Source organism: Leptinotarsa decemlineata, unplaced genomic scaffold (assembly GCF_025532065.1).
Source record: "Leptinotarsa decemlineata unplaced genomic scaffold, Ldec_3_MD MMD2_tig00026328_RagTag_RagTag, whole genome shotgun sequence".
Classification (NCBI taxonomy): Eukaryota; Metazoa; Arthropoda; class Insecta; order Coleoptera; family Chrysomelidae; genus Leptinotarsa; species Leptinotarsa decemlineata.
This window is the reverse complement of record NW_027412688.1, coordinates 14644760-14665065: the sequence shown is the minus strand read 5'-3', so window position 1 is coordinate 14665065 and position 20306 is coordinate 14644760. Positions and strand designations below refer to the sequence as shown.

At 34.0% G+C, this 20306-nt stretch overlaps 1 protein-coding gene and 1 long non-coding RNA gene across 3 annotated transcripts in view; both read left to right on the top strand.

Annotated features, from left to right (window-relative positions):
* The window catches only part of LOC111509471 (glutathione S-transferase 1), a 228162-nt gene that overhangs the window by 195418 nt on the left and 12438 nt on the right, over positions 1-20306 (top strand). The window contains exons 1-2 of one of the 2 annotated variants that reach the window (XM_074182777.1): positions 3168-3298; positions 15489-15636. In XM_074182777.1, coding sequence (XP_074038878.1) covers positions 15496-15636 — 141 coding nt within the window. In that variant the 5' untranslated portion in view covers positions 3168-3298; positions 15489-15495. Of the gene's footprint in view, positions 1-3167; positions 3299-15488; positions 15637-20306 lie in introns of those variants that run through there. The other variant, XM_074182778.1, reaches the window with a different exon arrangement.
* Positions 15652-19934, top strand: LOC111514064 (uncharacterized). Its single transcript, XR_002723298.2, has 2 exons — positions 15652-19194; positions 19254-19934. It is a non-coding gene; the product is annotated as an uncharacterized lncRNA (long non-coding RNA).

Sequence of the window (20306 nt, the reverse complement as noted above, 5' to 3'; positions counted from 1 at the left end):
GTTGGGAAAAAACTCCAGTAATATTCATTACTACACCAAAGGTTCCAAACAGTGCATCATAAGATATAAATTATAATAAACTAAGTACTTATAGCAATACGAGTAATATTGTAAATATTTCATATGATTTAATATCCAAAAGATAATTCGGATATAACCAAGAAATGCCACATATTTTATTGAAAATTGAATACATTCTGAATTTTTGGACAACTTGCTGATAAAGTAGGTACCTACTGGTGAAAAAAAGTCCCTCTGTATATATTATATAGGTATACTGTTGTTAGAGTTGCAAATAATGTAGGGGTGTAGTTTATTATTCTCCAGCTTCAATAGTATTAATGGAATTCAATTTCGACCTTGACCAGCATGCATGTTGATACTGTACTTTTGCTTAAGATTCAGTGGAGGGGAATATATGAATTAATGTTGCCAATTCTACAAAATATCCGATCTTCAATCAAAATAAAAAATATAGATAAATATCAAAGTGACATTATCAAATATGAAAACAAATATAACAACTACACACAAATGATACCTATACACTTGAAAATGAACAAACTTTATATAAAGCACGATATGGAACAAATGATTGATATTTCAATAAAACATCAGCAGTTTCATCGGGTCACAAAGTAATGAAAATTATATTGACACTTCATTATTAAATTTTAATTTGTTTTATTAGGAATTCCGATATCTCTCCTTGTGTTTACACATTACAATATCAGGAATGTAAATCGTTTTACTGGAAATATGTAGAATTCTTGCAATCTCAAAATGAGAGTGACTTTAAGAAATTCTTCTTTGCATTTCTCGAGTGTTCTACAATTCAATCACAAGGTTTTTCTGTTCAAAAATAGTATTTTTCCGCCATATTTCCATTCAAAATAGCCACTTATAGATATTCTTTGTTGAGTATCCGTGTGAGGTTTCTGGAGAAAGCTATGATATTTTATATGAAATCTCATAATAGAAAGATCATCGTTTCTAGGAGAAATATTATTCTCTAAGTCTCATCAAATACTTCTTACTGTTTTTTTGGGTGTATATCCTTCTAGAATCTGAAAAATAAACAAAGTTAAAACAATAGAGAATCTACTGAAGTGTAATAGAGAGCAAACTGAAAAGTTCACCCCAAAAAGTTACTGCTTAATATAAATCATTAACGAGCCGAATTAGTCAGGAACCTGTCATACCCACAAATTTTTCCTACAACTTGAATAATAAAAAAATACCTTTTTTCTTTATATTATTAACGTTTCGCAAAAAATTCAGTTTGAAAGCGAATCAGTTTGAAAGCGAATCAGCTTGGATATACGTTAAAATGCCCTCCTGGAAATACCGTTAACAATATGCTAACCATCTTTCAAAAAACTTTCCTCTACTTCAGTTTTTGAAATGAGAATCCCACAAACTGTACACCCAATTAGTTGTGTCTCCCTACCACTTTTGATATTTTTAAAAATCTTCGAAATTTTTATCAATAATATTTATAATAAATAATAACTTCAGCAACTAAAAGTATTGTATTCCAGTAAAGTTCACTCAAATTTAAATAGAGTTCATGACTTTGCCATTGACTTCTTATGAATATGTTGATTAGTGGCTTGTGTATGGAGAATCTCGGAAAAATTCCTGATTATATCATGTCGGTCATGTAGTGAGCATAATCTTTACCGTCAAGTAGGTACCATCACATGTTACTGCTCAAAGATTTTGAACGAAGGGTAGTATTTATTGCGTTCCTCCAGATTATGGTACGTGATAATGCAGATGTCCTGAGAAGTAATAAAAGCAGGTTTCATAATAATGATGTGGTCAAAACACACAACGCTCATTACTGGTACATTCACATTGGATAGCAGAAACTCAAAACAAAATGGAGTGTGAACGTTTGATGTTGACTTTACAAATGATGTATCAATATTTTAACATATTTTAACACTGGTGCTGAACATCTTGCTCAAACTATTAGAACATATTCCACTATCCGAATGACCAATGATGATATGACAACAATATAGTGGTCCTTTCCATAATTCGCACATGATTACATCTTAATGATACACATGATCAGAGATAAATAGAAAACAATGGTTCAATGGTTGGCCAGACCGGGGTGTCTAAAAGAAATTATATTTCAAGTACCTTCAGAAGATTGGGAGGATCTCAAGAATCGAATCTGTCATGCACCACTTCAGCTATGATATCAAAATAATGAACTCATAAGATGATATGGAGCTTGTCAGCTTCAAGTTTGAACATTTTTGAAGAATTTATGAAATTTTATGTATGTCGTGTAAGTCAATAAAATTATTGACATATTTGGTTATAAATAACTGTTCAGAGCATTTCGTTTATAAAAAATATTACTTTCATATTCACAATTAGAGGAAGACTCAAGAGAAGTACACTATTGTAAGGGGTGCCATTCAGAAATAGAAGTTGAGGTAGTTTCTTAGAAACCGCAATGGTACCAACTATTTTGAAAATTATTTAAGAAAATTATCTCTAGGTTTACACATAACGGAGGTATAAGTAAAGTATATACGAAGTCAATTCAAACAACTAAATAAAAGACTAATGTACCGGGTCTGATAAATTTATCAGTTAAGTTAATACCATATAAAACCTCACGCATAAAAATAGTGATTAGACCTCGTAATTATACCACACCGCTCATGCTATCAAAGAAACTGCCGACGTTCGGTCTCTATATAGTTTTTATGCCATTCGAATTCTCTTTGTACATATCAGAGCTTGTTAACTACATTCTGGATGATTTTGTATAATTCAATAATTAGATAGAAAAAACGAGAGTTTTTTCAAAGACTTTCCTAAAAGCATAAATCAACGACATCAACTTTTCTCGAAAAAATGAGAAATCACTCCCTGAAATATTAGCATGTTATTACGGAACATACTGTATATATCATTGTTTTTGTGACATAAGGATGAGTATTCAAAAATTAATGTCATTTCAAGTTTTTCCTCTGTAATATTTTCCAAAAAAAATCCTTATAATATACACATTTGGAATCCAAAAAAGTCATCAACAATCGTGTCATTCCTGAAACATCTGATTAAATTTTAAAATCATACATTTCAAAGAGAAAGGGGTCCACCCTGTATGACTATAGAATTGTCCTCATTAACGGGAAGCGATGTTTTACAACCGGCAACGTTGTGAAACCGCGGATAAAAGTTTGAACTGCCGGCAACGAGCACACATTTCATTCAATCACAATTTTCGATTAGTGTGAGTTGAACGTGTGATTATTAAAACTTGCTGGTAAGAGCATATAATATTTAAATCCATTTTTCCACTTCTTGAACGAATTATACCTTCATTGAATGCTTTTTTTGAACGTTCAGAGAACATCTGGTATGATTTTTGCAGACTTGCATATTTTAAATACATATATCTACCTACTTAAGACTTTTATGTCGCCTTTCGAATGTTTCAAGAGAAGTAATTAGTAAGCCCTGGCGACTATTTGAAGTTCCAATAGACTTTGTCTGGAATGTTCTTTTATTTTATTAAACTTGCCGACAAGGGTAGCATAGAAGAGATCAGTTTAGCAGTTCGCATATATTTTGGAGGATAAACTTTTGCACGGATTCGGCTTATTTAAGGGCCAGTGAATTTTCTCAGTCCTCAAAAATTGTTTTTGTTGAGACTCATTGGTTTTTTGGATAGGTACTTTGATATTTCACAATCTGTAAAATATACCTAGAAGTTATTGAAAACTACAAAATATATAACTTTTTTATCTGAAGATGCAGCCAGATTTCGGTCTCTTAAACGTTGAGACAAAAGTACCTAATACTCTATAAAATAATCAGCTCTATTTGTGTGTGAAAGATATTTTCCGGTGTTTTTGGCCGTGGTCTGCAGGTTTTTATGCCCGATGTTTCGTCTACTACTACGGTATATATCAGAGGCGATGTGGTAACGGTCGCAGTGCCTATAGTTGGTTCTCGAATCGTTATTCCCGTTCCGAACGCGGTAACTGCAATGCTGGAATTTGACCCTGGTTTTATATTATTATATTAGTGGGCGTGGCTTGCTTTCTCTTTATTGGATTACCTGATCTTGTTCGTGTACCTGTGAGGACAGGTAGCCAGATTTTATTAATGCTCATTGCCTCTTCTTTTCTATTAAAATGATCCCTGTGTATTATTTTCGAATGAGATAATGTGAGTGCCTTTTTTGATGAGAGCATGTTTGGCTACAGTGTTGGTACCCGTCTCTCTGAACACAAGGGAAATTGTCGACTCGGACAAACCGACAAATTAGCTGTAACCGAACAGGCTCTCAACCAAGAAATCACTCACATTATCCCACTCAAAGATACAGTAATACTTTATGGAACTCAAAATTACTATCCAAGAGTATATAGAAAGGCAATAGAAATTCAAAAACACAGGAATAATTTCAATAGAAAAGAAGAGGTAATGAACATCATTACCTCTTCTGGCTACCTGCCCTTACAGTTAAGCAAACAATGTCAAATAATCCAATTGAGAAAAACCAAGCCACGCACCCTGGTAATAATATAAAACCAGAGTCAAATACCAGCATCGCAGTTATCGCGTTCGGGACGGGAAAAACGATTCGAGCACCAACTCGGGCACTGCGACCGTTACCACATCGCCTTTGATAATGTCTGCCGCAGTAGTAGACGAAACGTCAAGCATAAAACCTGCAGACCAAGGCCTAAAAACGCTGAAAATAGATTTCACACAAAAATAGAGCTGATTATTTTATAGAGTAGGTACTTGTCTCAACGTGTAAGAGACCGATATCTGGTTACATCTTCAGATAAAAAAGTTATATATTTTGTAGTTCTCCCTGAGAAAGTTGTCTTTTTTTCAATTTTTTTCAACAGAGGTCAAAGAAGAATTGCTTATCTGCGGCCGTGAAAGTTTACATTCTATGAACAGTTTGTATTTTGTTAGGGAAAATCACCAAATGACAAGTCACTGATGAACAGCACTTGAGAAAAATATATTGAATACATTTGATACACCTGTATAAAGTACTCCTTTGTAGATTTTCATTTTTTCAGGTGACTTGGGTGAATATTTCCAAAAAATGCAACGAAAAACTGATTTCTCAAAAAAAGACTTTTGTTCCATATTTGAGAATCTATAGTATCGAAAATGTAGAAATACATACAAACTACTGAATCCATCTATCCTCTAAATAGGAAATCAGCACTAAATCATTCAGCAACCTTGTTTACAACGTAAAAGTAAAAAAAAACAATATATCATGATGTTGACATTTCTGAAATATTATCTGTCGTCCCTATTTTCAAAGCGATCTGAACCACAATCTTTAAATATACACATATTGCACTTCTAGATATCACTGTGATTGAAAAATTTATCAATAACGTTTTCTATGTAATGTTTTCTTATCTCTCCCATGAAATTTACACTTTCTCAGAAGACAAAGCTGTGTCAAATTCACTTCTAAGAGTTTTATGTGATACAGCAAAAAATTAAAAATATCGGCACAGTTTTTTTTCTGTTTTCTTCTTTTAGCATTATGATTTTGATCTCTATGTGATACGAATATGTGTGGAACAATTAATGTCTATTTTTGATATTTGATTGATATTCATTTTGTATAACTTCTATTCCTTTTCGCAATAACAATTTTCATTCTTCTCAAAAAATATTTATCAATTCAACAATTTCTATTTTGCCCCATTCAAAGTGGCCTTCCTCTGATATAATACACTTGTGCCAACGTTTTTTCCAATCCTCGAAAAGCAGTTCTGATATGCATTTTTATTATGTCCTTGAGCTCTCTCAGCGATTCGATTTTTATCTCCTCAATCGTCACAAAACGCCGCCCTTTCAAAAAGTCGCAGAGGCCCAAATCTGGCGAATACAGTATCTGAAGCATGATTACGGTGTTTTCTTTTGTCAAAAAAATTACGAAAAAACAATAACGAGTGAGCAGGTGCATTATCGTGATGCAAAAGCTCCGAATTGTTTTTCCACCGGAATACCGGACGCTTTCTTCGTATTGCTTCTCGCAAGCGGAGCATACTTCTCATTGTCTGTACGTCCATGTGGCAAGAACTCCTGATGCATTATGCCACGGTAATCGAAGAAAACGGTGGCCTTGACTCTGTTGGGCTCTTCCATTGGGACGATTGGACTTTGGTTTCGATGTCATAATGATATATCCATGATTCGTCGCCACTTATGACCCTTTAAAGTAAATCTGAATCCCGTTGACGTCCTTCAACAATTCCTGAGCGATGCTCATGCGACCTATTTCTGCATAGCATGAGCCAACCGATATGCCGACATCCTCAGCAACTTTTCTGATAGTTATTCGACGATACTCCATAACAATTTTCTTCACTTTTTCAACATTTTCATCGGTTGTTGATGTGCTGGAGCGTCCAAGGTGAGTGTCGTCATTAACATCTTCTCGACCTCCTGTGAAACGCGTGTACCACTTGTTAACATTTTTCTGACTCAGAGGTCAATCACCGTATGTCACTGTTGACATTTCAAGTGTTTTTCAGCACTCAATTCCATTTGATGTAAATTCTTGATTACTTTTTTTCGATAGCAGAATAACTTTCAAGCCTTTCACCAATAAACTAAACATGATAAACAGTTGAAACTATGAGCATATATTCGAGACGAGTATACCAACGTAAAAAAAATCTAAAAACTGTACATAGCCCGTGTAATTTGAAAATTCACCTTATTTTTTTAACAGACCTCCTATACTTTCAGAAGAATTCAATTTTTTTTAGATTATAGGAAAATGTAATGAATTTTCCTATTATATAACACACATATATGAAATATATAAATTTGGGGAGCCATTTTTTGAAAGCTTTTTTCTTCAGTAACAGGAAACTTGTATGATCTATGATATGTTTTCAACAACTCAGAAGAACTTCATCATTTTCGCAAATTTTGAAGGTAGTTGTCAAATGTCCAGTCAATGGGAAAATAAAAAGAACAGTTACCTGTTATATAGCGTCTTTCTCATTAAGCACTTGCTATCTCTAAATGTGAATAAAACAAAGTGTTCAGGCGTTCACCCTGTATAGTCACTCCCCCCGGATGCCAGACACAACCCTGAGGTCGACGAGAAGAACAGGCAGAAGCTTAAAGCAGAAGTTTACAAGCATTCAAACTGAACAGACACTAAAATACTATTTCACATTTCTATCTGTATGTTATTGAATAAATAAGTTTATGTTGTCGTTTTTAAAAAACTAAATTCAGTGCAACTTCATTACAATACCCAACACAAAGTGTGTGTAAGATATCATCGACATTATTTATCCGATTGAAATACCTATTAATGGCATTATGTGTGGAATATAACATCGTTTAAATGTCTGTCACGGCTTCTCTTGGTGGGGCGCATCTGAAACGTCCAATTTTTCATGACTGTGGCGCATAAATCAGTCTGAATTTGACCGATGGCATGGATTATGTTGGCTTTGAGCACCGCTGAGGTTTGTGTCTAACGGAGTCAAATCGCACGATCTCGGTGCCAGTTTATAACACCTCCACTAGTCTAATCAACAAGTTTAAAAACATGAAAAATAGAGATAAAAGTCTTAAAAATATGAGCTATAGCTCATTCGATTCGGAGTCACCTCTAGAAAAATGTTTTTGAAGGATTTTGATGCAGGTAAAAAATTGCAATTGTTATTAACAAAATAAGATGAAAAAAAAATGGTATTTAGTGTTTCGTTAATAACTCGAAAAATATTAATATTCAAGCAATTTTGAAAAAAAGCTCGTTAAAGAAGAGGAAATTTCCGAAAAATAAGATGAAAAAAATGGTATTTAGTTTTTCGTTGATAACTCGAAAAATATTAATATTTAAGCAATTTTGAAAAAAAGCTCGTTAAAGAAGAGGAAATTTCCGAAAAAAAAGTCTCGACTCCCGAAACTCTATCTCCATTATTTATAATTTTAATTTGACTTTGAAAATAGGGTTTCGCGCGGGTATTACGGCATGCGCGCGCTGCCGCTAAAGAGAGTTTATCAAAAGAAATAATTTTTTTATAAAATAAAATGCCATATTAAAAATTTGAAAAAAATCTAGTATCTTCTTAACACTTAAATGAATCGGGTCCCGTTTAAAAAAAGTTTTATCACCATTTTTCAAAAAAGTATTCAATTGTTAACTAACAAATTTTTTCCCAATCTCCGTTGGCATAAATAATGGGATAAAAGGTATAAATAAATAATTGGTCAGGAACCCTATTTTCAACGTCAAATTAAAATCTTCGGAAATTTTCTCCTCTTTAACGAGCTTTTTTCAAAATTTCTCAAATATTAATATTTTTTGAGTTATTAACGAAAAACTAAATACCATTTTTTCAAATCTTATTCTGTTAATAACAATTGCAATTTTTTACCTGCACCAAAATCCTTCAAAAACATTTCTCTAGAGGTGATTTCGAATCGAACTGAGCTATCGCTCATATTTTTAGGACCTTTATTTTTCATGTTTTTGAACTTGTTGATTAGACTGCACGTGAGATAACCATGTCCTCAAATCGCTCGTGCAGAATATGTAGTGTGGCATGAGCTGTGTGGCCCATAGCGCCGTTCTGTTGAAACATGTCGTTGGTGTCGAGGTCATCCAATTCAGGCCAAAAGAAGTTGGAATTCGCCAAGTTGTGGTCTGCGAAAGGCCTAGTTCTCGTGAGCATCGCGGAATCGACTGCCTCGGATCCTCCTGCACACTCTCACAGACAGGGCGATGTTTTCGGGAGATCTTGCGTTTCGTCGACATACGGGTGTTGGTCAATAGTTAATTGAACCAACTGACTCACCACATTGCGAATAGTCCTCTTGAAAAAACAATTTTATTATTTGCACGGGTTGTTGAATGCTATATCCGTCCAAGATGATTTGGCAAAACATACTGAATAAATGACAACTAATTTGACAGATGTAGCTTCAATAAGACACCGTTATCAATTGTCAAAGTTCGGAAGTCCCTGTTGGAAGACCCTATAGATCTGTCTACTGTTAAGTAAACTGATTACCAGAAAATATCCGTATGTAATTTATAAAGACGAATATTCGTGATATTATTTTTGTTCCCCTCTGTTGAACGAAAACAATATCAAAAATCTGAAAATAATTTCCAGTTCGTGGTTATTATTGCTGCTATGACGATGGCCCACTTTCACTGTCGTTTGTTTGTGTCGCTTTAGAAATGTTACCAGGCTACCAGTTTTGATTAAGAAATCGGTCCTGATCAATATCGACATGAAATGAAATAATAATGAGATTCAATTGAACGAACACTTCCTTTCAAATCTTGATGGTTTGCTGGTATTGAATGTACAATTTATAATAGAATAAATCCTTGACTTTTGAAAAACTGATTTTCCTTTCTCCATAGTTCCCACACGCAACATATATTTATTAGATTTGTTGGGTAGATATGAGGGCTGGTAGAATCTTATTAATCAAATCACCTTAAAATTCTTCAGAGTTGTATTATATTATGCTACGATTGAGAAGATTTAGGACTTTAATGCTGAATAAGTTATGGTTACTGTAAATGATACCCAATAAACTTAACTATTGATAAATGCTTCAATTGTATTACCATTTCTTGTTGAGTAAGTAGTCAATGATCTCTTTTTTAAGATCCTGGAACCTATCACAGTTGACCTGACTCATTATAACATTTCGGAGGTTAATCACAAATGATAAAATTCATTACTTCACGATTGTGTTTGCATTATTTTGATTCGCAGTAAGTTTCCAGAATTTACCTACTTCAAAATTATTCTGGAACATTATACTCAATCATTGATCTCACAGTTCATTTAAAGTAATATAGTTTCTAACGAAAAATACGAATGAAAACAAAAAGTGTAAAGTCGCGGAAAAAAACTGCTATTTTTCAAAAGTTCATCACTTATTATTAGCAAATTGAGAATAGTATAAACTCAATTCACATTTATTAATTTTGAAATATCATTATTCATACCATGGAACTGCATTTTTTTTATCCAGCCAGGACAACCGTGTTAAATGTTACCTGTACCTATTTAGTGTTGATTATGTATTGTTGGTTGATTTTTTACTTTGAGTTGAACTTGTCTAAAATTTGAATTGAATATTTATTTCAAAGGTTAATTACCAAATGTATTCAATAAGGAAAGTGAATAGATATTTAAAGTAAATTAGACACTTAAAATTATTAAATTAAATTATTAAAGGATCTGATGGATTCATATGAATGCCACAATTTAGTATCGACACCTACAAGAATTTGCACTAATAAAAACAATCAAACTACAATTAGTGGAATTGACTACATTATAACTAACTTGGATCTTATTAAATGTACTCAAACAACATTCAATCCCCACCTCTCAGATCATTTAGCAACTTCTATGCATTATAACTACAGCACTCCTGAAACTGAAGTAGATATTATCCCTACTGGCTTCCACAGAAACATATCATTTAAGAATATCCGTCAGTTAAAAACAGTGTTAGATACAAAGGAATGGGATATATCCTACAAAAAATCATTATCGGTCAATTTCCAGAATTTCTGTGATCAATTCAAAATGCTTTACGATGAATCATGTCAACCGATACCCAATTCGAAGACTTCATGAAAAAAAAAACAAATTGGTTTAATCTGGAGTTAAAACTGGCAAGGGATGATCTAGACAATGCCTACGTTATGAGTAAACAATCAGAAAATGCATTGTTGGAAAGATTGTATAAAACAAAAAGGAAAAATTATAGAAAACTTATAAGCGATGCTAAACGAAAACATTTTTAAAGCCAGTAACAAATCAAAACAAATTTGGAAGGAAGTCAACACAAAATTAGGCAGAAGTTCAAAAAATAAAAGCGGTATAACACTTACAATAAATGGTATCACATTTACTGATCCCGTCTCAGTAGCTTATTGTTTTGGCGAACATTTCTCCACTAATATAAAGAACAAAATTGACGAATATTTTGGAGTTGACATGTCTCAAAGCTGCACCACTGGTGAAATGCAACAAAATACCTTTTTCTTCGAACCCGCCACAACCGAAGAGGTCAAATCAACAATATTCAACCTCAAAAGTGAAACGGCATCAGGACCTGATAATGTATTTCCCAATGTTTTGAAACTAGTTTCCATTAGTGTGGTGCAACCCCTAACTGACCTGATCAATATGTCTATTGAAACAGGTGAATTTCCAGATGTACTGAAATTGAGTAAAGTGATCGCCATAGATAAAAGTGGTAATAGATCAGAAATTGATAATTATAGACCAATTAGTCTTCTCAGTATTTTTTCAAAAATTTTAGAAAGACTAATGTACAATAGACTAATGAATTTTTTAATAAGTCATAAAATTTTATCTGATTCTCAACATGGATTTCGCATGGGCAGGTCAACTGAATCTGCTACTACCCTTTTTGTTGATTTCATATCTAGGAATATTGACAATAGGAAGCACGTGGCAGAAATTTTCTTTGACTTGTCTAAAGCTTTCGACTGTATTGATAAAGTGTTTATGGCTTCCAAACTGTATAATATTGGCATTAGAGAAAATATTCTTGACTGGATCATTTCATTCCTATCAAATAGACAATTCTTTGTAGAAATAGATAGTGTTGAGTCAGAAAGATATTCAGTTGATGTTAGAGTAGCGCAAGGTTCAATTCTGGGACCATTGCTTTTCTTACTATTTCTCAATGACCTCCCAATGAATGTCGATAGGCGCTTTTATCTAATCAATTTTGCTGATGACACAACATTTGGTATAGCTGAGTCATCTATGGAGGATATGATTTTATCGGTTGAACTCTGTATTAGTGAAATGACAAAATATTGTCATTCCAATAAACTGATGCTAAATGCACAGAAAACAAAAATTATATATTTCAATAAGAACAATTTCATCGATAGTGAAGTCCTACAGACACATAACTCCACTAAGTTTCTGGGTGTAATGATTGATAAATCACTCTCATGGTCTGAGCATATTGAAAGTTTATCTAAAAAACTCTCCAAATCATACTTCGCAATTCTGCAATTGAGGTATGAACTTCATGAGAATATACTTATCCAAGTTTATTATGCATTAGTATATTCTGCACTATCTTTTCACATCACGTTATGGGGAAATGCTACAGAAATAAATAGGATATTTGTTACACAAAAACGAATTGTTAGAATGATGTTCAACATGAAGCCACGTGATTCTTGTAGGGAAATTTTCAAGAGTAAAAAGATTATGACAGTTTGCTGCATTTATATTTATAAAAGTTGCTTACACATTCAAAATCATGAAAATGAGCTAATGAAAAACAATTACCACCATCAATATTGCACTAGAAATGCTTCAAATTTAATAACAATGACTCACAGAACATCCGCATTTGAAAAATCGCCAACTTATGCTGGGGTAAAAATATATAATAAACTCCCTAATCTAATGAAGGCCTGTAATACTATCGAATTAAAAAAATCACTGAAAGATTTCTTATTGGCTAAATCTTATTATACATTACAAGAATATTTCGCTGATTAAGTTTTTTGTGGATATCTGTGTGTAAATAATCTTAATTTTAATTTTACATTTTTACACTTGTAGGTACATCTATACGTTTTTACATTTTTATTTATACATATATGTATATATATCTGTATTTTACGGTCCTATGTTTATATGTATTGAATGTATATTTACATGTTTGTTTGTTTACATATTTATAAGTATAAGTTGACATGTTCGATACCATGTAGTTAGTCCATGAACGGATAAATTTCTTTCTTTCTTTCTTTCTATAATATTCTGATTTTTATTTATTTATGTAAACAGTTGAAAACGCTTTTTTTGGTTTCTTCACCAAGTAGAATATGCAAATTCTTGAACTGATATGCTAGTTATGTTCAGATAAAAACGAGTATTTTCGTTTTTCTTAATTTTTTTTCAATTCGCCTACATTAATGTTGTCGCCTTCAAAATAGTTCCCATTAAGGTGCGTATTCACCAAAAAAGCGAGCACGAGCGAACATGAGTGAACACGAGCAAACATACATGAATGCTCGCTCATGCTCGCTCGTGCTCGCTTTTTTGGTGAATACGCAACTTAATATTCTACTTTGATCATTAGCAACCCAGTTAAAGTCCCACTCAACAACTAAAATGAAACTGAATTCATACTTTTCGCACTATATCTTCCCAGAATGGAGTTTACAACATTAAAATTTAAAGGTGCGTATTCACCAAAAAAGCGAGCACGAGCGAGCATGGGCGAGAATTCGTGTATGTTTGCTCGTGTTCGCTCATGTTCGCTCGCGCTCGCTTTTTTTGTGAATACGCACCTTTAGATATGCACTCGTGCCAACGCTTTTTCCAATATTCGAAACACTTCTCAAACACGATCTTTTGGAATAGCCTGTGTCTTTTTCAGTAATGCGTTATAAATGTCATCTAAGATTATGAAACGATTGCCCTTCAAGATTCTCTTCATTTTTAGAAATAGTGATGTTTTTTTTCGGATTGTTTCACGCAAATAATCAACATCTATTGCGATTCGTCCATCGTGCAAGACCATTTCTTTCACTTTTTCCACGTTTTCTTCTGTTGTCGATGTGCTAGGGTATTCATGATCTTCAACGTCTTCAAGGCCATCTTGGAATGCATATACCACTCATAAACCATTCTTTTACTCATAGCAGACACACCATAAGCCTTCGTTAACATTTAACGCACTTTGTTACACTTCATTTCATTTTTTTTACGCAAAATTTAGCACAAATTCTTTGAACCATTTTTTAAACAAACAAAAATCTCTGAGCTTTCAGTAACACGTTCAAACTAAGCGGATGTCAAAGAGAACAATGAATACAATTGCAAATTCTTCATACTTCAGGTGTAGGTATACAAATCAGGGATGTTGCAGATGCCGATTTTTTCACATCCGCGGATGCGAATATTTGAGATCTTATAAAAATATAGTTTATGAATAAAGAATTGAAACAATGATACAGAAAATATTAACATTTCTAATAATAAAAATTAGTATTAAGTAAGTGAAGTTTAAAATAGGAGCATAATACTTAATGAAAAGTAATATTGCCGCCATTTCTGATTCAAGTCGGTTTACGCACAAGCTTGTAAATTAGACCTGCGTCACTAAACAATTGTTCGCTATAGGAACAATGCCTGGTGGAGCTGATGAAAATCTTCGTGCTATCTTAAATTCCTATTGATGGACACTCCACCATTGACGGTGATTTTCATCCATATTTATTCTTTTTTTAGTGCGGTAAGAAAGTAACTCCTTTTTGAGTACAGCTTCAGTGCTACCATTTTCTGGTATTTCTTAACTCTCATCTTCTCTTGACGAATCCAACATCATAGCAAGATCGTTTTGTAGGCATGACTTCCTACCGCTACTTGATGTCCCTGGTCCTAGTTGTTCCATATTTTTTCCGTGGAATCAGTCATCCTCATTTTTTTGTCCCTTTCGGAATTGGCATTGATAGAACCAAAAATGTCATTCTCAATTTTTTTTATCATCAAAATATCGTTTTTAATCTTTTCCTCAGTCACCGGTGTAAAAAATTTGTGCTTATAGCGAAGATTCAAGTAGGAGACAATGATATATAAATTGTTGTCTCCCAATCTCGAAAACTTTTTGAAAGTTCATTTTTCAGAGTTGTGATGATGGCCTGTCGAATCGGATCACTCTTACGATCTTTGTGTCGGTGGTGACATTGTTAATTAACTTTCAGATAATCTATCGATCTATCAATAAATAGAACCACTCTGAAGAAATGTACCTACAACAAAACGTATTATCGGTTTAATATAATGGCATTTACCCCTGGTGATTTATATTTAATAAGCTGAACTAAGACTAATATAAGGATTTCCCAATAAACAATTATTGACACTCTATCTGTTTTAAAAAAAATCTGTTTTTCCGTTAATCAGCTGTCGCCCCCATACGGACGACAACTCTCAGAAGTTGACAAATTTGTGCGAACTGAGGACTAACGATGGTCTTACCTTTTAACGTGTGATTCTTAATAATGATCACTTCATCACCATAACACTCAAAATATCTATCTATACAATGCGTAAAGATAGATACAACAAACGCGTCAGATCTTGTTACAAATTTGTTAGCTTCCATTGGACATTGTCACGTGCGAACGATACGCGCCGGCCCGGCCAATTTCTTGTCGCAACCTGTATTATATCCGCATCTGCATTAACATCCGCATTGATTTTTGCTGATGCGGATACGAATATCGAAATCTATGCATGGGGATGCGAATATTCCGAACATCCTTAATACATCCCTAATAAAAAAATGAAAATCGAGCTGCTTTCCAGGCCAGTGAAATTTAAAAATTCCCGTCATTTTCTTAATATACCTCGTATAAGTTTCAATATAAATGAATATTATATTTGTTTCAGCATCAAGATGGGTATTGATTTCTACTACGTTCCCGGAAGTGCCCCTTGCAGAAATGTTCTTCTCGCGGCAAAAGCCATCGGAGTAGAATTGAATCTAAAACTAACAGATTTGATGAAAGGAGATCACTTGACTCCTGAATTCATCAAGGTAAGTGAGTTAATTCGAAAAATTCACCTTTCCCAACGTTTCTATGCAATATATATTATTTGGCTAACAACACGACGAGCATTGCATTATATCTGACAGACTTTGTGAAAGTATTGTCACAGGGAAATTCTTGGAGATGCGTCTTGTTCGTTCAGGAGCTGGATATCGCTGAAATCAATCACCTACTGAACGAAACCGGTCAGTAGGTGATTTCGTGTCAGTGCAGGGCACAAATCTAACCGCGGCAGCAGTGCTAGTAGAGTACAAACAAACGATATAGTGCAATCTACCTTCCCTCCCAGCTCCCCTTTAATAATATAGTTAGGGAGCTAACTAATTTCGTTATTCAATAATCACTTCTGATTATATAAGATTATACAGGTGGGAGGGAAAGTAGGGTTTCAAGTAACAGGATGATAATTGAAAACACTTGTGAATATTACTTACTCGCTTCAAAAACACTTCACCAACTTTCTTCGAAAGATTCTAATAATTCCTCTTCCATATTCTCTGTTTCACTATCACCGTCGTCATTTGAATCAATAATGAATTTATTTCCACTATTAATATGGAAGTGTCCAATCTCCATATAGTCTTTTTCAACAAAAATTACTTTTTCAATCCTTTTCTGCCAGTCTTCTTTGGTAATATTAAATATTAATTTTTTAATTAGCTCCATTACCTCCTTATCAAATTTTAGAAAATTATTTTTAAGCCTGATGCTTTGTTTCAATTTTCCCCAAATCAACTCGATAGGATTGAAAACACAAAAATACGGGAAAGTCTCAGTATTGTGTGTTCACACTTTTCAGCATTACTCTTAAGGGCATACACTTTTTCAAATATTTTTGTCTGTAAATATTCAAGTAGTTGGTTTTTGGTATAGTAATCTTCAAAATACAAATTGTTATCCATTACAAAACTTTGTATTTCATCTTTCCTCGAATTTTTATTCAGTACTTTGATGTCGCGAATGATAGGAAGCGTTGTCAAGAATTACTACACTGTTCGCATCCAAATTTGATATCAATGTGTTTTCAAACCATTCCTCAAAAATATTAGCTTCCATGTTCTTATATAGTCAACATTGCAGTCCTCAAGATTTTTTCCACATATGTAATTTCAAAGAATTCGTAACCCATCCTCAACTTCCTTCGCAATGCATGATTAGTCTCGATCCTTTGCTTTCAGGCATGTTAGGCGTACACATTCTCGAACCATCAGTCCACCCTTTCGTAACTGTGTCGTGAATGTCATTTCAAGTTTCGTCCAAATAGAAAATTTGCCGTTGTTCTTGTCTATATTTAGTTATTCGTTCTAAGTATTTGTTATGCAATTCCACTATTCTTCTGCTTTCCATAACTGCTTGATGTTTGATTATTATTTCAAATCTAAATTCTAGTTTCTTTACCCAATTCTGAAAAGTTTTGTCACAGCAGCTCACGTTGTGGCCGGAAGTATTCAATTTCTTCCTTATGATTTCAGTTGTAAGAATCTCATTGCTTTTGTAACAGTCGTATATTGTTTTTTCAATGATTTTATTAGATGAACATATAAAGGGTTTGGTAATCCTGTATCACATCGCGTCTTGCGTTCATAAGGTTTGTTTTTCACTATTTTACGTATAGTGGAGAAATAAATTTCGGTCAAATCTGATTTTGCTTGTAATAGTTTGTTTCCCTCGAAACCAAACATGACATGTAGATTATTATATACATTGAAACATACTTTCTGTGTTTCAATATTCAAATGCATCCGAATCTTAGTCACTGTTATCTCTTTTTCGCATAATTCAACATCGCTATTGGAATCACTACACTGGAAAAAGTCTGCGTTGTTATCACACTTGTTATTACTATTAGTACTTGTCCAAGGACGCCACATTTTAAACAGATAACAAAAATTTCAAGTAACTATGATTGTACCAATATCGAATTTCAACACTCATATCGCGATCAAATCCTGAACTGAACACTACGTCGATAACCATCCCCGCATTCCCGATGTCTATTCATCACCTCAACATGACTTCAAATTTAATTTTATGACTCTTCAGCCAATCATAAAACTCGGTTAGTAAAAATTATCCAATACGAACTGCCAAGTCTACAGTCCACGTGGACTAGTTCGCTGCCGGATCATTTCTATGTATTGGTTTTTTTGGTCTTTGAGAGTGCCGCCAACTTTAAGAGTACACAATATCGTTTACTTCGACTATACTTGACTGATATTATCGAAGCTATACTGCATGAATGCCGATTAATCATTTCGATTTGAGGCCCATAACACTCTGCTCGGGAAAATAGGAACGAACTATGCAGGTAAATCGGAGCGGATTGACGCTAGGGGTGTAGGAAGGTCCATAATAAGACCAGATCTTTAAAAAAGCGTATTGGTTAGAATGTTTTTTTTATTTTTTTTTTTATTTTCAGTTATTACTGGACATATTTTCCTTAGTCTGTTCATTTCCTCATTTAATGCGTCATTGTTGTATGATCGGTCCCTAAAATTGTTCCATTTTCATTTTTTTGTTTGAAACCTTTCATTTGATATCCAAATCATGGGGTGCAAAAAAAACATAGTCTACTATCATTGACTTGAAAAAAAAACGTCATTTAACTTTTCGAAATCTGTTCAGCAAACCCTTCCATTTTATATCCATATACCGGAGTATCAGTACATAAACCGGGTGACAATGAAATCATTGTACAGGGGGCTTGTCAAAATAATTGAAGACCTACTTCGTTTTAACCGGAAATGAAGTCAAGTAATCAATTTTAGATAGAACATTGTATATTTTTTAGAATATTCCATAGAATATAAAATTTGATTTTGACATTTTTTATAGTACAATAGATACATTTGATATTGAACTCTAAAAAATTCACTTTCTGTCAAGATTCTCGAGATAAATGTAGTAATCTTTCATTTTTTCAATGTTTACCTATTTAAAAAACTTTGAAAACGAATATTGTTTTCTGTTTCTGAGTATACTAAGTAGATTGGAAATAATTCCTACTGCGCAATTTTAAAATGAAATCCAAAGGTCTTGTTACGGGCGAATTTTGCACTAGCTCCATGTCAATATTAAAAGGAAAATATATCGGGTACGCCACTGAGCGTTGTTTATAGTTGAGATCTTTATCCCTGTGCGATTCATATTCGAAGCTCTGGCTATTTTCTTGCTGAGATGTGGTGGATTTTGGCCATAGAAATACCGTAGGTATTCCGTTCGGAACTACCTTTATTCAAGGCCGACTATTTCGCTGAACGCGGAAGTAGAGTGTCACCTCTGGTATTTTAATCGACCTGTCATCACTGTCACCGACCTGTTCTGAAATGACTATTTTGTCAATTGTCTTTCCTCTTGATTGTGGAGTTTGATGAATAAGGTGGTGCGTGATCCGAATTATCTTGCAGCAATTTTTGCATCCATTCTGGGATTTCGAGATTTTCGGACTCGGCGATTTCTGGCGTTGTTTAGTGGTTGTCTGAAACCTATATTTTTGTCGAGACGCAGAAATCCTTCCGGCAATTCGCCGGATTTATAAAGCACCGGTAAGAGGTTATGTTCTATCAGATGGAGGTGTACCTACATGAATCGTATTTATTTTAAGGCCTGATTATTCATATGTTTGGACCATCTCCACCGCCCACTTCCGTTGAAACCAGGTTGTTGTTGGATTCTTTCTACACTGGGACCAAATCAATTACCATCTGTTAGTGGAAACACCCTCAACTGAGAGGGTGTTTGACTCCGGCTGAGCCATCGACTGTGAAGGCCCGTAGAACCGCCAGCTTGGGTTTCGTTTTCCTCATCAGTTCTCTTCATTGGATTCTTCCACTCTTGTGTCTCTATATGGTCAACTATTCCGTATAAGACACCACCGGTGTGTTAGTCTCTTAAGCGAGAGCAGCTCTCAGCCATTACAACAGACTGAAGACCGTCCTAGACTCTTTCGGAGCTGACTGCAGCCATCGTAGCAACCCTAATACCCCGGAAGGAGGGTGTTCAAAGAGCTAAGATATTTCTTTAGATATTTATTGAAATGTTTCTGGGATATTAATTTATGTTGATTATTATTCGGTATTCATTAATTGGGTACTCTGAAGTGACGTCACAAGTCAGCATCCCCTACATTCACAACTGTCAATATTATTTGCTTTGCATCAGTAGTCCTGATACTAATAGTCTTTCAACCACAGTTCAACCACAATTAATTTAAGATTCTGTCGGGGTATTCTGTACCTTTAGTATTGTGCTTTTCCATACAAATATACATGTTTGTTTAAACTAATGTTGAATATTTCTTTACCATCCGATATTTCCCCAGTGCTGAAGCTGAATCTTTTTTCCAGATATTTGTATAAAGACATATTTGAGATTATTTATAATTGAAATTTTACTGATATAATGCAGTAGGGGGTTCCTTAGTTATCAAGGCAGTTTCCTTTTTTTTGGCCAAAATTAGTTGGCGCGAGAAAGAACAACCATTTTTTTTAGTATTAATCCAACCTACGACCACTGACCTAGCTGGGTAACTTGTTAGTGGTGTTCCATTGCATCCCTCTACTGCTAGTATTTTAAAATTATCATTCGGCAAAATACACCCTAGCAGTCTATAAGAATATATAGGGATGTATTTTGAATTTTCGGTTTGGCTTCATCT